At 39.6% G+C, this 19,894-nt stretch overlaps 1 protein-coding gene across 3 annotated transcripts in view; it reads right to left on the reverse strand.

The window, feature by feature from the left end:
• Positions 1–19,894, reverse strand: part of FANCC (FA complementation group C) — a 267,194-nt gene that overhangs the window by 5,365 nt on the left and 241,935 nt on the right. For all 3 annotated transcript variants that reach the window (XM_030293538.2, XM_030293535.1, XM_030293539.1), the window contains 3 exons: positions 18,070–18,151; positions 15,424–15,598; positions 11,072–11,278 (listed from right to left, as the gene is read on the reverse strand). In XM_030293538.2, coding sequence (XP_030149398.1) covers positions 11,072–11,278; positions 15,424–15,598; positions 18,070–18,151 — 464 coding nt within the window. The remainder of the gene's footprint in view (positions 1–11,071; positions 11,279–15,423; positions 15,599–18,069; positions 18,152–19,894) is intronic.

Genomic DNA, 19,894 nt, shown 5'->3' on the forward strand with positions numbered 1-19,894 from the left:
ACAGTTTCATTCTTTTGCATGTAGTTGTCCAGTTTTTCCAGCACTATTTAGTGAAGAGACTGTCTTTTCCCCATTGTAGATTCTTGCCTTTGTCATAGATTAGTTGACCATATAAGTATGGGTTTATTTCTGGGATCTCTGCTCTGTTCCAATTATCTGTGTGTCTATTTTTGAGCCAGTACCATAGTGTTTTGATTATTATAGCTTTGTAGTATATCTTGAAATCTGGGACTGGGCTTTGTTCTTTCGCAAGATTACTTTGGTTATTCAGTGTCTTTTGTGGTTCCATACAAACGTTCAGTTTATTTGTTGTAGTTCTGTGAAAAATACTATTGGTATTTTGATAGGAATAGCACTGAATCTACAGACTGCTTTGGGTAATATGGACATTAATTCTTCCAAGCTATGAGCATGGTATATTTTTCAGTTTGTGTCATCTTCAATTTCTTTCATCAAAGTAGTACTGTTAGATTGTTTGAGATCTTTCATTGATGAAAGTAGTTTTCAGAGTATAGGTCTTTCAACTTCTTGGTTAAGTTTATTCCTGGGTATTCAATCTTTTTGGTGCAACTGTAAATGGAGTTGTCTTCTTTTTCTTTCTGCTATTTTCTTGTTAGTATATAGAAATGCAACAGATTTCTGCATATTAATTTTGTATCCTGAAACTTTACGGAATTCATTTATTCTTTAATTTTACTTTTTAAAAAATGTTTATTTATTTTTGAGACAGAGAGCACGAGCAGTGGAGTGGCAGAGAGAGAGGAGGACAGAGGATCCAAAACGGGCTCTGTGCTGACAGCAGACAGCCTGATTGATGCAGGGCTCAAACTCACAAACCATGAGATCATGATCTGACCTGATACTTAACAGACTGCACCACCCAGGCACCCCTCATTTATTAATTCTAATAGTTTTGCTGGTAGAGTCCATGGTTTTCTATGTATGGCATCATGTCATATGTGCAAACTGTGACAGTTTACTTCTTCCTTATCAATATGGATGCATTTTATTTCTTTTTCTTGTCTGACTGCTGTAGATAGGACTTCCAGTACTATTTTGAATAAAACTGGCAACAGTAGATGTCCTTGCTTTGTTCCCAATCTTAGAGGAAAAGCTCTCAGTTTAACTTTCTCTATTGAGTATGATGTTAGTTGTGGGTTTGTCATTTATTGAGATACCTTCCATTTAAACCTATTCTGTTGAGAGTTTTTATCATAAATGGGTGCTTAATTTTGTCAGGTGCTTTTTCTGCAAACATTAAAATGACTATGATTATTATGCTTTATTCTGTTAATGTGGTATATCACATTGATTGATTTACAAGTATTGAACTATGCTTGCATCCGTGGCATATATCCCACTTGATCATGGGGATTGTACTTTAAAAAATTTGTTTTCATTTTTGAGAGAGGGAGAGGGAGGGGGAGGGAGAGGGAGACGGAAGAAGGAGAGGGAGGGAGGGTGAGAGGGAGAGAGGGAGAGAGAGAGAGAGAGAATGAATGAGGGGGAGAGGGGCAAAGAGAGAGATAAAGAATCTGGAGCAGGCTCCAGGCTCCGAGCTGTCAGCACAGAGCCTGACGTGGGGCTCAAACTCACAAACCACTCAAGATCATGACCTGAGCCAAAGTCATGGCTTTGACTGCGTTTGCCATGACTGACCCACCCAGGCACCCCATGGGAAACTGTACTTTTAATTCTGTTTTATGGCCTAATGTGTGATCTGGACAATGTTCCATGTGAAACTGAAAATTCAATTCAATTTGCTAATATTTTGCTGAGGAATTTTGAATCTATGTTCGTCAATAATATTGGCCTGTAATTTTCTTTTTTTTGTGCCTTTGGTTTTGGTATGAGGGTAATGGCCTCATAGAATGTATTTGGAAGTTTTCCTTCCTCTTCCATATTTTTGGAATGGTTTGAAGAGAATAGGTATTAACTTTTCTTTAAATGTTTGGAAGAATTCACCAGTGAATCCATTTGGTCATAGATTTTTATTTGCTGAAAGTTTTCTGAAAACTGATTCAACTTCATTATAGTAATTAGTATGTTCATATTTTCTATTTCTTCCTGATTCAATTTGGGAAGATTATGTTTCTGGGAATTTATTTATTCTAGATTGTTCAATTTGTTGGCATGTAATTTTTCATAATAGTCTCATAATCCTTTGTATTTTGGTGGTTCTGATTGTTACTTCTCCTCTTTCATTTCTAATGTTTATTTTTTTATTTCTGAGAGAGAGACAGAGAATGAGCGGGGCAGGGGCATTGAGAGAGGGAGACACAGAATCAAAAGCAGGTTCTGTCAGCATAGAGCCTGACAGGGGCTCAAACTCACAAACCACGAGATCATGACCTGGGCCAAAGTTGGGTGCTTAACCAACTGAGCCACCCAGTTGCCCTGTCCTCTTTCATTTCTGATTTTTTTTTTTATTTCAGTTTTTTCTTTTTCTGCCTAAAGGTTTACCAATTTTGTCTAACTTTTCCAAGAACTAGCTCTTGGGTTCACTGATCTTTTTTTTTCCTTTCCTTTCCTTTTTTTTTTTTACTCTCAATTTCATTTATTTCTGCTCTGATCTTCATTATTTCTTTCCTTACACTAACTTTGGGCTTTGTTCTCTTTCAAGTTCCTTTAGGTGTAAGTTTAGATGGTTTGAGATTTTTTTTTCGTTTCTTACAGTAGATCTGTATTGCTATAAACTTTCCTCTTAGAACTACTTTCACGGCATCTGAAAGATTTTGGACCACTGTGTTTGCATCTTGTCTCTGTGTATTTTTCTGATAGCCTCTCTGATTTTCTTCATTGACCCATTGGTTGTTTAACAGCAGGTTGTTTAGCCTCCACATGTTTGTTTCTTATTTTTCTTTTCATTTTTTCTTGTTATTGATTTCTAGTTTCATACCATGGTTGTTGGGAAAGATGCATGGTATGATTTCAATCTTCTTAAATTTACTGAGACCTGTTTTGTGGCCTAACGAGTGATTTATCTTGGATAATGTTCTATGTGCACTTGAAAAGATTGTGTATTCTGGTATTTTGGGGTGTGATGTTCTGTATTTATGTAAGTCCATCTGGTCTAGAGGGTCATTCAAAGATACTGTTTCCTTATTGACTTTCTGCCTGGGTGATCTAGTTATTGGAATAAGTGGGATATTAAAGTCCCCTACTATTATTAGCAATTTCTCCCTTTATGTCTGTTAATATTTGCTTTATGTATTTAGATGCTTCAGTGTTGGGTACATAGATATTTATAATTATTATACCCTCTTGGTAGATTAATCCCTTTACCATTACATAATGCCGTTGTCTCTTGTTACAGTCTTTGTTTTAAAACCTATTTTGTCTCATATGAGTATTATTACCTCACTTTTCTTCTTTTTTTTGTTTCCATTTGCATGAAATATCTTTTTCCATTCCTTCACTTTCAGTCTGTGTCTTTAGGTCTGAAATGAGTCTCTTGTAGGCAGCATGTAGATGAGGGTCTTAAGTATTTTTAAATCCACTTTATCACCTATTGTCTTTTAATTGGAGCATTTAGACCATTTACATTTAAAGTAATTATTGATAGGTATGTATATATTGCCATTTCGTTCATTGTTTTCTGTTGTTTTTGTAGTTCTTCTCTATTTCTTTCATCTCTCCTTCTCTTTCCTTATGATTGACAGCTTTCTTTAGTGTTATGCTTGGCTTTCTTTCTCTTTATTTTTTGTGTATCTACTATAGGTTTTTAGTTAATGACTACGATGAGGTTCGTGCATAACATTCTAGTTATATAGCAATCTACATTAAATTGATAGTCATTTAGTTTGAACACATTCTAAAAGAACTTCCTTTTTACCATCCCATCCAAGGTTATATATGTACTACTACTTTTTGCTACTTTTGTCTCATAACCTTCAAGTTATAAGTTATTGTTCTATCTTTACTATGTGTTTCCTTTTACTCATGAAAGTTTTTCCTTTTATAATTTCCTTATTTCTGATTATGGCCTTTTATTTCCACTTAAAGAATTCCCTTTAACATTTTTTTTGTAAGGCTGGTTTAGTGATGATGAACTACTTTGACTTTTCTCTGGGAAACTCTCTTTCAATTCTGAATGATAATCTTCCAAGAGAGTATTCTTGCTTGTATGTTTTTTTTACCCTTTCATCCTTTTGAATCTATCATGCTGCCACTCCCTTCTGACCTGGCAAAGTCTCTGCTGAAAAGTCAGTTGAAAGCCTTATGGAGTTTCCCTTTATGTTACTAGTTGTCTCTCTCTTCTTACTTTTAAAATTCTCTCTTCATCTTTAATCTTTAACATTTTAAATTAGTATGGTCATGGTGTGGACTTCCTTTGGTTCATCTTGTTTGAAATTCTTTGTGCTTCCTTAACCTGGATGTCTGTTTCTTTCCCCACTTTAGGGAAGTTTTCAGCTATCATTTCTTCAGATAAATTTTCTGCCCCTTTCTCTCTTCTTCTGTTTGTTCACTTGATGTTGTCCAAGACAGCCCTTAACCTCATTTAAAAAAAGTCTTCTGTTCATCTTGGGTGTTGTTCTATTACCCTGTCTTCCAGATCACTGATCCATTCTTCTAATCTACTGTTGATTTCCTCTAATGTATTTTTCATTTATTTATTTTTCATTGATTCATTCTTTAAGTTTATTTATTTATTTTTGAGAGACAGAGAGAGAATCCCAAGCAGGCTCTGCAATGTCAGCATGGAGCCCTAACCCATGAACTGTGAGATTGTGACCTGAGCTAAAACCAAGAGTTGGACACTTAAACAACTAAGTCACTCAGGTGCCTCTGATTCATTCTTTTTTATATTATCTATGTCTTTGTTAAAGTTCTCAGTAAATTAACTGAATTTTCTCTCCATTCTGGTGAGTATCTCTAGGATCATTACTTTGAACTCCTTATCAGGAAGACTGGTAATCTCCATTTCATTTAGCTTTTTTCCTGAGTTTTGTGCTTGTTATTTTGTTTGGAGCATATTTTTCCATCTCTTCATTTTGCCTGGCCTGTATTTTGATGAATTCAGTTAAACAGTTAATTCTCCTCAACCTGAAAGAACGGCCATCTTCTGTGTAGACAATGTAGGCCTGGTGACTTTGGCTGGCTGCTTAGATCTGTGTCTAGGTAGGTTGCAGTCCCAAGATGCTCAGTACAAGGGGCTCCTGATGGGGCAGCAGAGGCCAAGGTGGGAATAGGCTGGGAGGGCCCAGGATGCCCTGCACTGGGGGTATCTTAGCAAATTGTCTGGAACCAAAGTAGTGCTGTCCTGCATCTGTGTCACCTTGGTGAGATGGCTAGAGCTACAGTGAATGCTGACCAGGGGTACCCTTGTCGGCACTGTGCTGAGGCCACCTTGGTGGGAAGGCTTGGGTTAGTATGGGCTAGGGACCCAGGCTCACTGTGGTGACAGGCTGGTTGGGGCACCCGGACCCTGCTCCCATCCATGCTACCGAGGTGGAGGGGGAGTGTAAACCATGGCACTTGACAGGCTCTTTGATCCAGAGAGCTCCACCAGACCACCCCTCACCCCTTACCCCCCAAAACACACACACTGGCAGGGTTCTAGAGCTGGAGCCTTTATGTTCTAATTGTTCTTTTAAACCACAGGTTTTTGTTTTTTGTTTTTGTTTTTTCCTATTTCACAGGTGTCTGGTGCTGTGTGGGCTAGAGGCATGGGGCTTGCTGAGGTGGCAGGCTGGCTGTGGTGCCCAAATACTGGCCAGTCTATGCTATGAAGATGAAGGGAGAACGTAAATCATGGTGCTCACCAGCCTCTCAAACCCAAAGAATTCCAGCAGCTCCCCCACCATTTGGCAGGGGTCTAGGGCTAATTCCTCTATATTTTAGTTAGCCTTTTAAACCATGACTTTTTTTTTTCTGTGCCCCAGGGCAGATGAATCTACTTATGGTACTGAGGGACCCTCTCCACTGTAGTTTGCAGTGTGTGTTCCCTTTATTACCATGTCTCCATCTCTCTTGCCATTCTCTATGGCCTATCTTTTGTTGTGCAGAAGCTTTTCAGTCAGCCTTCAGTTTTTCAGGAGGAATTGCTCTATAAATAGGCATAGGTTTGGTATGTCTGTGGAATAGGTGTCTTCCTACATTGCCATCTTGAACCAGAATTTATGACTTACTTATTTTATAACTGTAAATTTGTACTTCTTAATCCCCTTCATCTACTTTGCCCCCCCACCCCCACCCCCCACACTCCCTAACCACCATTCTGGTAACTATCAGTTTGTTCTTTGTATCTATGAGTCTGTTTCCACTTTTTTTTTTTTTTTTTAATTTTTTTTTTTTCAACGTTTATTTATTTTTGGGACAGAGAGAGACAGAGCATGAACGGGGGAGGGGCAGAGAGAGAGGGAGACACAGAATCGGAAACAGGCTCCAGGCTCCGAGCCATCAGCCCAGAGCCTGATGCGGGGCTCGAACTCACGGACCGTGAGATCGTGACCTGGCTGAAGTCGGACGCTTAACCGACTGCGCCACCCAGGCGCCCGTTTCCACTTTTTCTTATTCATTTGTTTTGTTTTTAATTTTTACTTTTTTCTTAATAGTTAAAGACATTTTATCTATCTATCTATCTATCTATCTATCTATCTAAGGTAAGCTCTTGTAGGGCTTGAACTCATGACCCTGAGATCAAGAGTTACATGCTCTGCCAGCTGAGCCATCCAGGCGCCCGTTTTTTTAGGCTCCACATATAAGTGAAATCATCTGGTATTTATCTTTCTCTTTTATTATTATTTTTTAGTCTTTCTCTTTATTATTTCACTTAGCACAATACCCTCAAGGTCTATCCATGTGTTTGTAAATGGCAAGATTTCATTTTTTTTCATTTTTTTATGGCTGAGTAATAACAGTCCATATACATACCATATATAACCTTTTTATACATTCATCTATTGACGGACACTTAGGTTGCTTCCATATCTGGGCTATTGTAAATAACGCTACAATGAACATAGGGGTGCAACGTGTTATCTCTTCGAATAGATGTTTTCATTTTCTTCAGATAAATACCTGGAAGTAGAATTCCTTGATGGTATGGTAGTTGTATTTTTAAATTTCTGAGTGACTTCCATATTGTTTTCTATAGTGGCAGCACCAATTTACATTCTTACCTACAGGGTATATAAGGTTCTCTTTTCTCCATATCCCTGTCAACTCTTCCTTTTTGTCCTTTTGATGACAGCCTATCTGATAGGTGTGAGGTGATATCCCATTGTAGTTTTGATTTGCATTTCCCTGAGGGCTAGTGATGATGAGCATCTTTTCAAGTGTCTCTTGGCCATCTGTATTTCTTTGGAAAAATGTCTTTTTAAGTCCTCTGCCCAACTTTAATCAATTTTTTTAAAGTTGTGAAAGTTCTTTATATATTTTGGATATTAACCCCTTAGCAGATGTATGATTTGCAAATATCTTCTCCCATTCAGTAGGTTACTTTTTCATTTTGTTGATGGTTTCCCTCACCACGAAAAGGCTTTTTTAGTTTGACATAATCCCATTTGTTTTATTTTAGCTTTTGTTGCCCTTGCCTGAGGAAACTGGTCCAAAAAAACACCACTAAGAATGATGTCAAAGAGCTTACTGCCTATGTTTTTTCTTCTAGGAGTTATATGGTTTCAGGTCTTACATTCAAGTCTTTAATCCATTTTGAATTTATTTTTACATATGGTATAAGATAGTGGTCCAGTATTCCCAACACCATTTATTGTCTTTTCCCCATTGTATATTCTTGCCTCCATTTTTTCAGATTAACTGTATATATGTGGATTTATTTCTGAACTCTCTATTCCATTGATCTATATGTCTGTTTGTGACAGTTCCATACTATTTTAATTACTAAAGCTTTGTAGTATAGTTTGAAATCAGGGCATGTGATACCTCTAGTTTTGTTCTTTCTCAAAACTACTTTGGCTATTTGGGATCTTTTGTGGTTCCATACAAAATTTAGGATTGTTTGTTCTAGTTCTGTGAAAAATGCCATTGGTATTTTAATGGGGATTGCAATGAATCCGCAGATTGCTTTGGGTAATAACTGTAACAATATTAATTCTTCCAATCAATGAATATGGAATATCTTTCCATTTATTTGTACTGTCTTCAATTTCTTTCATCAGTATGTTATAGTTTTCAGAGTACAGGCCTTTCATCTCTTCGGTTAAATTTATTCCTATGTATTTTAGTCTTTTTGATGCAATTGTAAATGGGACTGTTCACTTTTTGATGTTTCATTTCTGTAGGGTAATTTTGTATCCTGTGACTTTACTGAATTCATTTATTAGTCTTAATAGTTTTTTGGTGGAGTCTTTATGGTTTCTTAAATATAGTATCATGTCATCTGCAAATAGTGACAGTTTTATTTCTTCCTTACCAATTTCGATGTCTTTTCTTTATCTTGTCTGATTGCTGTGGGCAGGGCCTCTAGTGCTACGCTGAATAAAAGTGGTGAGAGTAGGCATCCTTGCCTTGTTCCTGGATCTTAGGAGCTGTATGCTATGAACTTCCCTATTACAACTGCTTTTGCTGTGTGTCATAAATTCTGGAAAGTTGTTTCCATTTTCATTTGTCTCATCATATTTCATTTGTTTCAGGTGACAAAAATGGCTCCTATACCTTCATGATTCAAAAGCACCTGCTGTTGACTTTTTGAAATAGCTTTTAATTTTAGAACAGTTTTAGACTTCTAGTTTACTGAAAAGATAATACAGAAAGATCCCATATCTCTGACATCTGGTTTTCCATTAACATCTTAAATTAGTATAGTACATTTATCACAATTAATAAACTGATATGGATACATTTTATTAACCAAAGGACAGACTTTTTCTCATCTCCCCAGTTTTTCCATAATGTCCTTTTTCTGTTCCAGGATAATATCTAAAATACTACATTATATTTAGTTTTCATGTCTCCTTATGCTCCTCTTGGCTTTGACAGTTTCTAACACTTTCCTTTTGATGATGGCCTGGACAGTTTTGAAGTGTGCTACATAGGTATTTTTGTCATTTGTTTTTCTCATTATTAGACTGGGATTATAAAAGTTTAGGGGAGGAAGATCACAGAAGTGCCATTTTCATCACATTATATTAAGGGTACTTATAGTCAACATGTCTTATGACTGTCATGTTGACCTTGATCACTTGGCTGAGATGGTGGCTGAAAAGTGACTATTATTACTTATAGCTGGCCAGAGGTAATGTTGGTTGATATCAAGGTCTATGGACACATGGACATTTTTTTAGCTCTTAGCCTTCTGTCTGAACATGAGAGGCAGGACTAACAGGCTGGCTGCTGTGGCCTGCCTGCTCCATGCTGACTGTTTTACCAGGACTGAGAACCTCCTGGGTGCTGGTTTCTGAGGTTCTTGGCAGTCCTACTTATCACTGGGACTCTCTTCATATTCACATTCAAACAGAACCTGCCCAGGGAAAGGAGCAAGAAGGGGCTCTCTGGATGCTGAGAACATTCCTGATTTGGTTGCTGGCTACATGGTTATTTTTGGTTTATGAACATTAATCAAGCTGTATGTTTTCTGTATGTATATTATATGTCAGTAAAAAATAAAAACAAAAGCAAATAAAAATTCCAAAAGCTAGCATGTGGACGCTTCTTAAATTTGGTCTTTTAACCCTTTTGAAGTGGACAGTTCATTGGCATGAAGTAAATTCACAATATTGTACAACCATCACTACTATCCATTTCTAGAACTTTTTTTCATTATCCAAAACAACTCTCCATTCCTCTCCCCTGCCCAGCTCCTGGTAACCTCTATTCTACATTTTGTCTCTATAAATTTGCATATTCTAGGTACCTCATAAAAGTGAATCATATAGCATGTGTCCTTTTGTGTCTGGCTTAGTTTACTTAGAATAATGTCCTCAAGGTTCATCCATGTGGTAGCATATATCAGAATTTCATTCTTTTTTAAGGCTCAAAAATACCCCATTGTATATACAGACCATATTTTATTTATCCATTTAACTGTTGATGGACACTTGGGTTGTTTCTACCTTTTGGCTATTGTGAATAATGCTGTTATGAACAGGGTGGCCAAGTGTTTAATTCTATTAATTCTTTTACACAGAAGTAGAATTGCCAGATCATATAGTAATTCTATGTTTAACTTTTTCAGGAACTATCAAACTCTTCCACAGTGGCTGTACCATTTTAGCATTCCCAGCTGGAAATATAGGAGTGTTCCAATTTCTCTACATCCTCACCAACACTTGTTTTTTCCATTTTGTTTGTAATAGCCATCCTAGAGGGTGTGGAATGTTACCTCATCATGGGTTTTTAATTTGCACCTCCCTAATGGCTAATAATGTTGAGCATTTTTTCAGGTGGTTATTAGCTATTTATGATCTGTTGTCCATTTTTGAATTGGGTTTTTGCTGTTGTTGAGTTGTAAGAATTCCCAATATATTCTGGATACTAACCCCTTTGTCAGATACGTGATTTCCAAATATTTTCTTCCCATTCCTGAGTTTGTCTTTTCACTATCTTGCTTGTATCTTTGATGAACAACATGTTTTAATTTTGATGAATTTCAGTTTATCTATTTTTTGTTGGTGGTGCCTGTGCCTTTGGGGACATTATCCAAGAAGTCATTGCCTAACCCAATGCCATGAATGATACTCACTTTTGACTTGGACCATTCTTTATCCCTCATGTCAGCTGGGTTTCAGAAAGAATTCTTTGTAATTAGCAAACACTGTTTTTTTAATTAACAAAATTTTTTGGATTGCTATAGTGAACACTTCTCACTGAAGTCTTGTCTGTCTTCATGACGAATGTAACTGAAAGAGTAAGTACATGGGAAGACAGAAGACCTAGCTTTACTATGGACTCTGACAGTAATTGTGACCTCTTTTTTCAGAGCCTCCATTTTCTTCCTTATTATGAAGGTGTCACAAGGGGCAGGCTCTGGGGTCCATCCCAACTTTCAACTTCATTGCCTGTCCATCCATTTGGACAGCACCCTGGTACACATACTTGTCAAAGGCCAGGCAATCCTCATACCTGGAATGCAAATGAGAATTAGCACACTATTAAAGGGGAGACTTACAAGGGTGATGACTTCTCGAGCAATCGCATGGCCTCCAGGAGCCCAGAGCAGGAAGTTCAGGAGGAGGTGCCTGATCAGCTGTTGACATGAAGGTGGTCTGGGGTCTCTGTCTTGGCTCTCTGCAGCTGCTGCCTGTAGATCCCTGGCTGAGAGAGTTGGACTTCTGAGCAGCTTCTTGAGGTGGCTGAGCACTGCCTTTACCTCTACCTGGGAAGTATAATTTCAAAGGTGAGAGATTAGGGAAGAGTCAGGACCTGTATGGTTCTAGGATTTATTTGGGACTTTGAAGCAAGCCCTAGAAAGAGGAGAGGACTGGCGACCTAGGGAAGGCAGACAGAGGCGACTCATGTCTGAGCTTATACTCTGTTCCACACAAACCCAAATGGGCGTAATGGAAATTTCTTGACTTTCTTTCGTCTTGCTAAGCAGCCAAGGCACCACGCCAGGAATTGACCTTTTTTTTTTTTTTTGTAAGAAAAGAGACAGAGAAAAATCCTCAGCAGAATGTAGTCAGATTTTTATATTGTGGGAAAAGGAACAAAAGGCTCCTTGAAGACTTGCTCTCTATCATAGCCACAAATCAATTAAAGCCCCATGCAATTGGACCTCCACTGAGCCAATGTTCTGATAAGAATGAGGTTTGCCTTTTGCCTTTTGTTATCTCTGAGGGGAGGAAACACACACATACACACACACACCACATTTGTTTTGTTTTAGACACTGGGACAGTGTTCATACATGTTGAAAGCATAAGCAGAGGTCACAAGTCTGTAGAATTCACATAATGTGATCGTTATAGGTCTGTGGGTTGTTTTTGCATAAAAAATACTTATTTCATGCTGAGACTTCTGCTTGCTATAAGAATAGTACATCAAGATGTGACGTGGAAAACAAAGAAAAACTGAAAGCCATAGATCCAAAATGCCACATGGAACTCATGAACAGCTATGTTCCATCATTTTCGAAAGAGTACTTAGGCCTATTCTGAGAATTCCCATGACCAATTTTATGGATTTTGTGTGAGTCGTCTTTTTTTTCCCCTGGAAGTTAAAGCCTCATTCAATGAAGTCTGTCATAAACTCCAATACACTAGGAGTGCTGTGTGAGCTATTCTGACCACAATCCAAGACCGTGAGAAACTGTACCATGGGGCTCTTCCACGGAGAATGGCAGCGTTCCAACAGGAGAGGGCTACTCTCTCACCACCTCCTCTTTCAGCTGGGCCCAGCCTGCCCTCATCTGATGGCATCTATGGGAGCCCAAGACCATCTTACCATCTAAAAGGTCTGCAAAAATGTCAGGGCTTAGGAAGCTATGCCTTCATATCCATTTTCTTCTTGACTGGCATTTGATTTTCTACCCTTGTTCAGTACTGGTTGTCTTCATCCCAGACCATCTTTCCCTTCAAATGCCTTCCACATCCATAAGCTTTCACCTGACATGCCAAAACTTTAAATGCTTTTTAATTTGTTTTTAGTAAAAGAGATAAGCTTTCTTTTCTAAGGATTACTTTTTATCCTGCATTATGAAAATTTACATATGTTCACTAGAAAGTCTGAACAACAAGGTATGATGTACCTCCACCATCCAAATGAAAGATCTGATCTAACTTAATCTCAGGCTGGTCTTGCTCCATTTTCTCCAGGGGAGATGGAGGAAACCAGGTTCACAACCTTCTCATCTTTTCCCCAGGCCTTGTGAACCCAGAGCTCACTATGTGCCATGTTTGCTTACACTTCTCACAATGCACTGTAAGTAATTTCATGTATCTATGACATAAAGTCTTTGAGAACATGATTTTTCATGGCAGAATGTTAGTCCATGGTTAGAATATGTCACAATTTATTTAGTCAGTTCCATACTATTGAAAGTTTAGGCCATTTCTAACATCTGCAATTACAACAATGCTGTAATGATATTCTTATACATAAATCTTTGTATGGATCTCTAATTCCTTCCCTAGGATAATTCCTAGAGGTGGACTAACAAAGAGTATGAACCCTGGCTTAATTCTTATGGGTATTCAAACACAGGCATTTTGTGTGTTTTTCTTTTTTTTTCAATATATGAAATTTATTGTCAAATTGGTTTCCATACAACACCCAGTGCTCATCCCAAAAGGTACCCTCCTTAATACCCATCACCCACCCTCCCCTGGCATTTTGTGTTTTTATCATGATTAAATTCAAAGTTAGCAAAAGAAGATGAACACTGGCTGGCAGCAAACAGGGTCTGCAGAGAGAAGGGCGCGTCTTTGTGCGGCAGTTGCCCTTGCTTCTCCGTTACTGAACCTCAAGGATGGCCAGTGGAGGCTGGCCCACAATACGCTGTCAGGGCTGAGCGATTAACCAGGATTTAATGACACCTTTTGAGGAAAGGGCACAGATGTTGTCAGGCTCATTCAAATCTCACAATAAACATGCGTTCAAAGGCAGCTCACAGTTTGTTTCTCAAGTCACCCAACAGACCATCAAAGGGATTTAAAGTTCACAAAACCCAGGAGAGAAAGAGGTATGTATTACTAAACTAGGAAAACTGGGCTCACTTGCTCCCCAGGATGTCACACACACCAGTGCCTCAGGTTGGGCACCAAGGAGGAAGAGGCTTTAGGCTCACAAACATGAAACGTGTCTTCAGTCACAAGACAGATAGCCCCTCTCACAGGATAGCTAAGAAGGAAGCGAACATGCTGGTGCTAAACTACTCTGAGTGAACTAATCTATTTTTATCCAGTATGCTACAGCATCCCTGCAGTAAGAACTATGTACCGATTAAAAAAAAAAAAAAAAAAAAAAAAAAAAAGCCAAGGTAAGTATTAGACATGCCAATGCAGAACTTTCTAGAAATTACCTTTCTTTTGGACAATTTATTTCTCTACCTTTCAAAAGTGAATCTCTGTCCGTTTCAATGATTGATCAGGAATTTAACACATAACTTACCAACTTAGCTTATAAGGAATCAAATATAAAGTATATATAACAGGGCTTTGAAAATCATTAGTGCTATATACATTTTAACTATTATCACTAAAAATAATTAGGATTTCTCTTAATAAGTTTAAGTTTAATGTGATATTTTAAAAGGGAGATAGAAAGCTTTCTTCTTAGTCATAAAGCAACCCTCAAACACATATGTGGATTATGATAATTTCTTAAAAACGTATTTTTGATCCAAAATAAATTATCACCAAATTTCAACTTTTTAAAATCTAAAACTCTTTCTTTCCTTTGCCATGCAAGTATTCGTTCATTTTTTTAAATGTTTATCCATTTCTGGGAGAGAGAGACAGAGAGAGAGAGAGACAGACAGTGTATGCAGGGGAGGGGCAGAGAGAGAGATGGAGACAGAGAATTTCAAGCATGACATGGGGCTCCAAACCACAAACTGTGAGATCAAGACCTGAGCCGAAATCAAGAGTTGGACACTTAACCAACCGAGCCACCCAGGCACCCCATGCCATGCGAGTCTTTAAATAAGAAAAATATACAGACATATCTGTACTAGTCTCTGCTTTTCTCAAACAGAAAACATGAAGCAAATAGGAAACTTACTCTCTACATAAAGAAACTTGCTCCCTTTAATTATTAAAATTAGCAAAAAGTGTTAGCAGCTAAAGTTTTAAAAACCAGCAAATAAACATTTGCAAGGGAGGTGCCAATGCCTTTAATCAAAGCACTGCTTCCTGTAGTCATTATACTCTGCATAAAATAAAAACTCGATTTGCCATAGACAGCCAGTCCTGTATTAGCTGCTCTGTTATTTAGGGAATGCCCAAGTCCTTTTTCAGAAGCTAAGGGGTTAATATCAGATTACTTTAGTAAGAGTGCTAAACAAAGCCTGTAATGTGAGGATTTGTTGTCTGAGCCAAGAAAGCAGTAAGTCAAGACGGAAGCAGACAGGGACAGGCTGCTGATCAGAGAGAGGACAGTGCTCCTTAGAGGAGCGGTCAGATTCTGCACGGCAAATGCTAGAGGACTTGGCCCCTGGGCCAGGGCTGACTGTAAACAAGGGCATTGGTGGCAGCTGAGCAAGAACAGATAAAACAATGTAGGGGACAGAAGGGCTATGCCTCATCTCCGTGGTGCTTCCCAGGAAAGCAGAGTGGCAGTTTCCCATGTCTAGTCAACTCTGTGAGGCAAGAAGACGTCTCCAACCACAAACCTAGCATGTGTGCACTCACCCATCTGGGTGGATGTGTACATGCTGCCACACGTGAGCACAGTGAACAGCCAGTGCTTAGGTGCCTGGGGGTTACTGGAGGCCAAACCCACCACAGGCCCCTTCCTGCAGCATCTTTTCTGATCCCAAGAGACGAACCCAGAGCACCACACACAGCACGTCCTGCCACCCACCATGGTCTGTGCTCGCTGCTGACTCCTGTCACGTGGACTGTGGCTGAAGGCCAAGAGCCACAGCAGGGCTTCCGGGGGTTCAGCTTCTGACATCACTAACTGCTCAGCCGCGATGTCAGCCCATCCTCCAAAGTGAATGAACAAAAACCAGCACTCAAAGGGGCCTCCGTAGGACCTGGAACAGAACCAAAACACATGGCAGCTGGGCAACTTGACTTCTTTCTCTTTTTGGTTCTTAGAGCAGCTGTAATGTCTGCGAATGGTTGGCTTAAATTGTTCTTATCCACTGAGGTACATCTTGCAAGGAATACAAGTTAGATTTAAAAAATAGCTCACAATGCCATTTTGAACCCATCACAGGACCTTCAAAGGCAGGTCTTTCAAAATCCGATGTGTCCCGAGGACTTTAGACACTTAAATCTTTATATCCAAGGACCATGAGTGGCTACAGGCTTTGACAAAGAAAGGTTCTGGGCCATGACCAACAGGAATGCTACAAGATGAGAGCTTTAAGGCCCCCTCTGCTTTCTGCAAGGCCTATACAGCTGGGCTGCTGTGAAGAGGGGGCCTCCCAGCCCTGAGGCAGCCACCCAGGTAGCTCCAGAGCAAGAAATGAGGGGGCTCCCTGGGGTCCAGATGGAGACGAGGAAGGGATGCAGACAAAAACATATGTTATTTCCTTTCTGACAAAACACAAGGTTCTGGCCAGTATTTTGGCAATGATGAACTTTGAACGGGCTGCATACTGTATATTCTTTCCTGTCATGTATGGGAAGCTGAAAAGTTAGAAGCTTTTATGAAGCTATCCTTTTGCCATGCTGGGAATGGACAGGCACACTGGCTATTTAAAAGATAGACTCTGTTCAAGGAAAGGACCTATTAATATGCACAGTGACAGTGTCAGCAGCTTAACATCTCCCCTGGGGAAAATGGAGTGGGACTGGCCTAAGATGAGAACTTCTCTTCTGAACTGGGGAGGTTCCTGGAACAGGAGAGCTCTGGGCCCCTCTTGGTTGGATCTGGGTCTGCTATGTCTGTTCTGAGAGCAAGTGATTAAATGTTTTAACACCTAGCTTGTGGAACAGTGGAGAGAAGAAGAAAGGGGAGTGAGTATTAATCTTACTTGTCCCACAAGAGGAAGAACTGGTGCTCTGTGGGCCACATTAGCGGTCTGCTGGGTTATGATGGCTGAAAAGCCAGGAATGGGTTCCACAGAGGATCTTCCCTACAGACCTCACTATAAGCTGAGCAGCAGGGCTCTCTCACACTCCCTGGACAGGGGCTACAGGGCCTGCCTTGCAGAAATGGGCCGGGTTCTTTTTCCTCTTTTCTACCAGTAACTGAGAATGTGAGGCAGTCCTAGTGGCTGGCTAAGAAAGCACCTGAACCTGTTCACTGGCCCCTCCCTGCAGGTGGACCCAGAAATCTAGTTAAGGCAGATCTAAGTTAGGTAAGAGTCCCATGTGGCTTTGCGTTGAGGTCCTGCTCTTCACCAGAGACAACCTGAAAGCATGCACATGGGACTGACAGGTGTTACAGGCCATTACCATGCTGATACTCTGAACCCCACTTGTCTGCCAGTTCTTTTTGTCTCCTTTATTGGTAAGAATCTTGAGTGCGGGGTGGTGAGTAACCGGCACCAAATGTGCATCAGTGATCATGAACATAAGGAGCACCAACCGTAATATGTGATGGCTCAGCGAGCAGATTACAGAGAATTTCAAGAGGGAATAGTGGCAAAAGGAACAAATAGAGACGGTCTTAGTAAGTTAGTACAGACAACAAATAAAATATTTGTACTCTAAAAAAAAAAGTAAATCAAGAGGAAGGTGCAGGGTGTTATGTCACAAAGAAGTTAGTAAAGCCTAAATGGGATTGCTTTTAGGAAAATTAACGCATGAGAGTACTTAATATCATGTTAGAAACTAATTTATGTTAGAATATAATTCTAATTTTAGACAAATATCTATTTAAAATTTTTTTTAAAGTTTATTTTTGACAGGGAGAGAGAGACAGAACATCAGTCGGGGAGAGGCAGAGAGAGGGACACAGAATCCAAAGCAGGCTCCAGGCTCTGAGCTGTCAGCACAGCGCACGATGCAGGGCTCCAACTCACGGACCACGAGATCATGACCTGAGCCAAAGTCAGACGCTCAACCCACTGAGCCACCCAGGCGCCCCTAAACAAATATTTATTAAAAAGAGGAGGAAAAAGGGACATTTTACCCTACTGTGCAGGAGAAGTTTAGAATTTCCTTCCCTAGAGAGCACAGAGGAAGGGAGAAGACCAAGGGGCCCAGAGAGCATGGTCCTCTGCATGGCTGGGGGCGGCGGCAGCATGCGGGCTCTGCTGTTTTCCTAGGGTCTGCTCTTCTTCTCGTTATGCTTGTACATCTCAAGATCCAATACCAATACTACTCAGGACAGTTTCTATACAAGGTATTTACATATGCACTGCTGCTGAGCTGCTCAGAGTGACACACATGCAGCTATGTGCTTCTTCCACTTCTCACTCAGCAAGGTGCTTACCTGTTTGGGCGTGGTCACAGACCAGTAATGCCTTCCCCTTGGCCCTCCTCAAACAGATGATAAGGATCAAGAGAAACCACTGTGAGATGGACCTAGGCGTCATTAGGATTTGCTTACCCATGAGTCTGGTCTTCAACTATTTCTCTGAGCATTTCAGAAATATGTTTCAGTGGCTGGTGCCACAGTTTTTGTGGGATATCTGTGGGTGGAGAGATAAACCAGAGGGAGCTGAAGAAAAGTCAAACCTATTAGGATCGTCTGCAGCTAAGACCAAAAGAGCTTTGGAAAAAGGCTATATTTTTCCTGGCCCATGGGACCCATACCACTGGTCTCCCGCTGTTCCCAGCCAGCATATCCCTTAGGCCTGGGAAGATCCTCAGTGTTACACAGAACTAAACTTCAAAGGCTCTTTAACTCAGGTACACAGAAGTAGACAAACTCCATAAGCAGCCCACCCTAGGACTGAAAATGTTACGTTGCAGATACCTCACGTTTTTTCTTTTCTACCCAACCCCTCACTCTTTATCACTGACAATTTGTGATTTCAAAGTACATGGAGATGGTAATAAAAGTCAACAAGGAACTAAGGATAGGCTGCTCAATTGTTTTTCTATGACTGTGCTGAATTCAGAATATGATTACAGGTTTATAGGGAAGAATGGGCCAGAAAAATAATACATGGGTATCATGTGAACAAATGTCTTTTCTTAGTTTTTCTGGTTTCATAATTATCCCAAGGTTTTAGATACGCACGTATCTGCAGTTCTAAGTAATATCTGAAAAAGTTACCACATATCCATACAGTGATAGATTCTATAATTAAATACACGAGAAGATAATGTAAGTGATAAGGCAGCCACTGTAACTACCCCGTAAGTGTTACAGATGAAAAGATCATCTTTCCCTCCTCTGAATGCCCATTACTCTTGATTTGTAGCCTTTGAAAGCATTTTTCATTTTCTTCTTTGTATTAATTATTTAGATACTTATTTCATGTCCCCCCACTTGTAGCTCTTGGATAGTCAGGACTTGTAAGTGATCTATCTTTTACGCCCCACAGGACTTTACTTTTATGTCCCACAGGGCCCCAAATCAATTTCTGATGAATAGAAGATTCTACTATTAAAAAATACTTCAATTTGTGAATTAAACATTCATTTTTTCCAAAAAGAATAGGCTGAAAAGTAGCATAGGAGCAACTTCTGCTTAAATTTACTTATTTATTTTTGGACACAAATCTAAGACCATCACACAAAGGAAAAGGTAAATAGGTGAGTTCCATGCCCAAGGTACCCCCTTAGTCTTGTGTTTATAGGTTTCCCAACTTACAAAATAATAACTCCAATATTTCTTCTGGAGCTCATAGGCTGACCTCAGGCTTCTCTAATCTGACCTAAGCTGTAAAGTGTACTTCTAGAAAGAGAAATTTGTTATCCAAGTTTTCCCACTGTGTTCCCACAGGTTAAATTTCACCAAACTGTTGATCAGAGGTCCCAGCAGCCTCACTACCACCTCCACCACTAGCATCTGAGAGGACAGTGTCAGATGGGTCATTCTGGGTAAAAACCTACATCTTTTAGAAAAACAAAGAGAAGGGGTGCCTGAGTGGCTCAGTCAGTTGAGCGTCCGACTCTGGATTTCAGGTCAAGTCATGATCCTGGGGTTGTGGGATCGAGCCCCACATCGGGCTCCAAGCTGAAGACTAAAGCCTGCTTAAGATTCTCTCTCTCTCTGCCCCTCTCCCTGCTTGCTCTCTCTCTAAAATAAAATAAAATAAAATAAAATAAAATAAAATAAAATAAAATAAATATTTAAAGGGAAATGAAGAGGAATTTGAATTTTATAAAATACTCTGAAACTTGAAATACTCTTGTAAAATACTCTTGAAACTTTTCTCAAATGAATCAATCTACTCAGGAAAAAGGCAAGTAAAAATGGCATG

This window comes from Lynx canadensis, chromosome D4 (genome assembly GCF_007474595.2).
Source record: "Lynx canadensis isolate LIC74 chromosome D4, mLynCan4.pri.v2, whole genome shotgun sequence".
NCBI classification, from domain to species: domain Eukaryota; kingdom Metazoa; phylum Chordata; class Mammalia; order Carnivora; family Felidae; genus Lynx; species Lynx canadensis.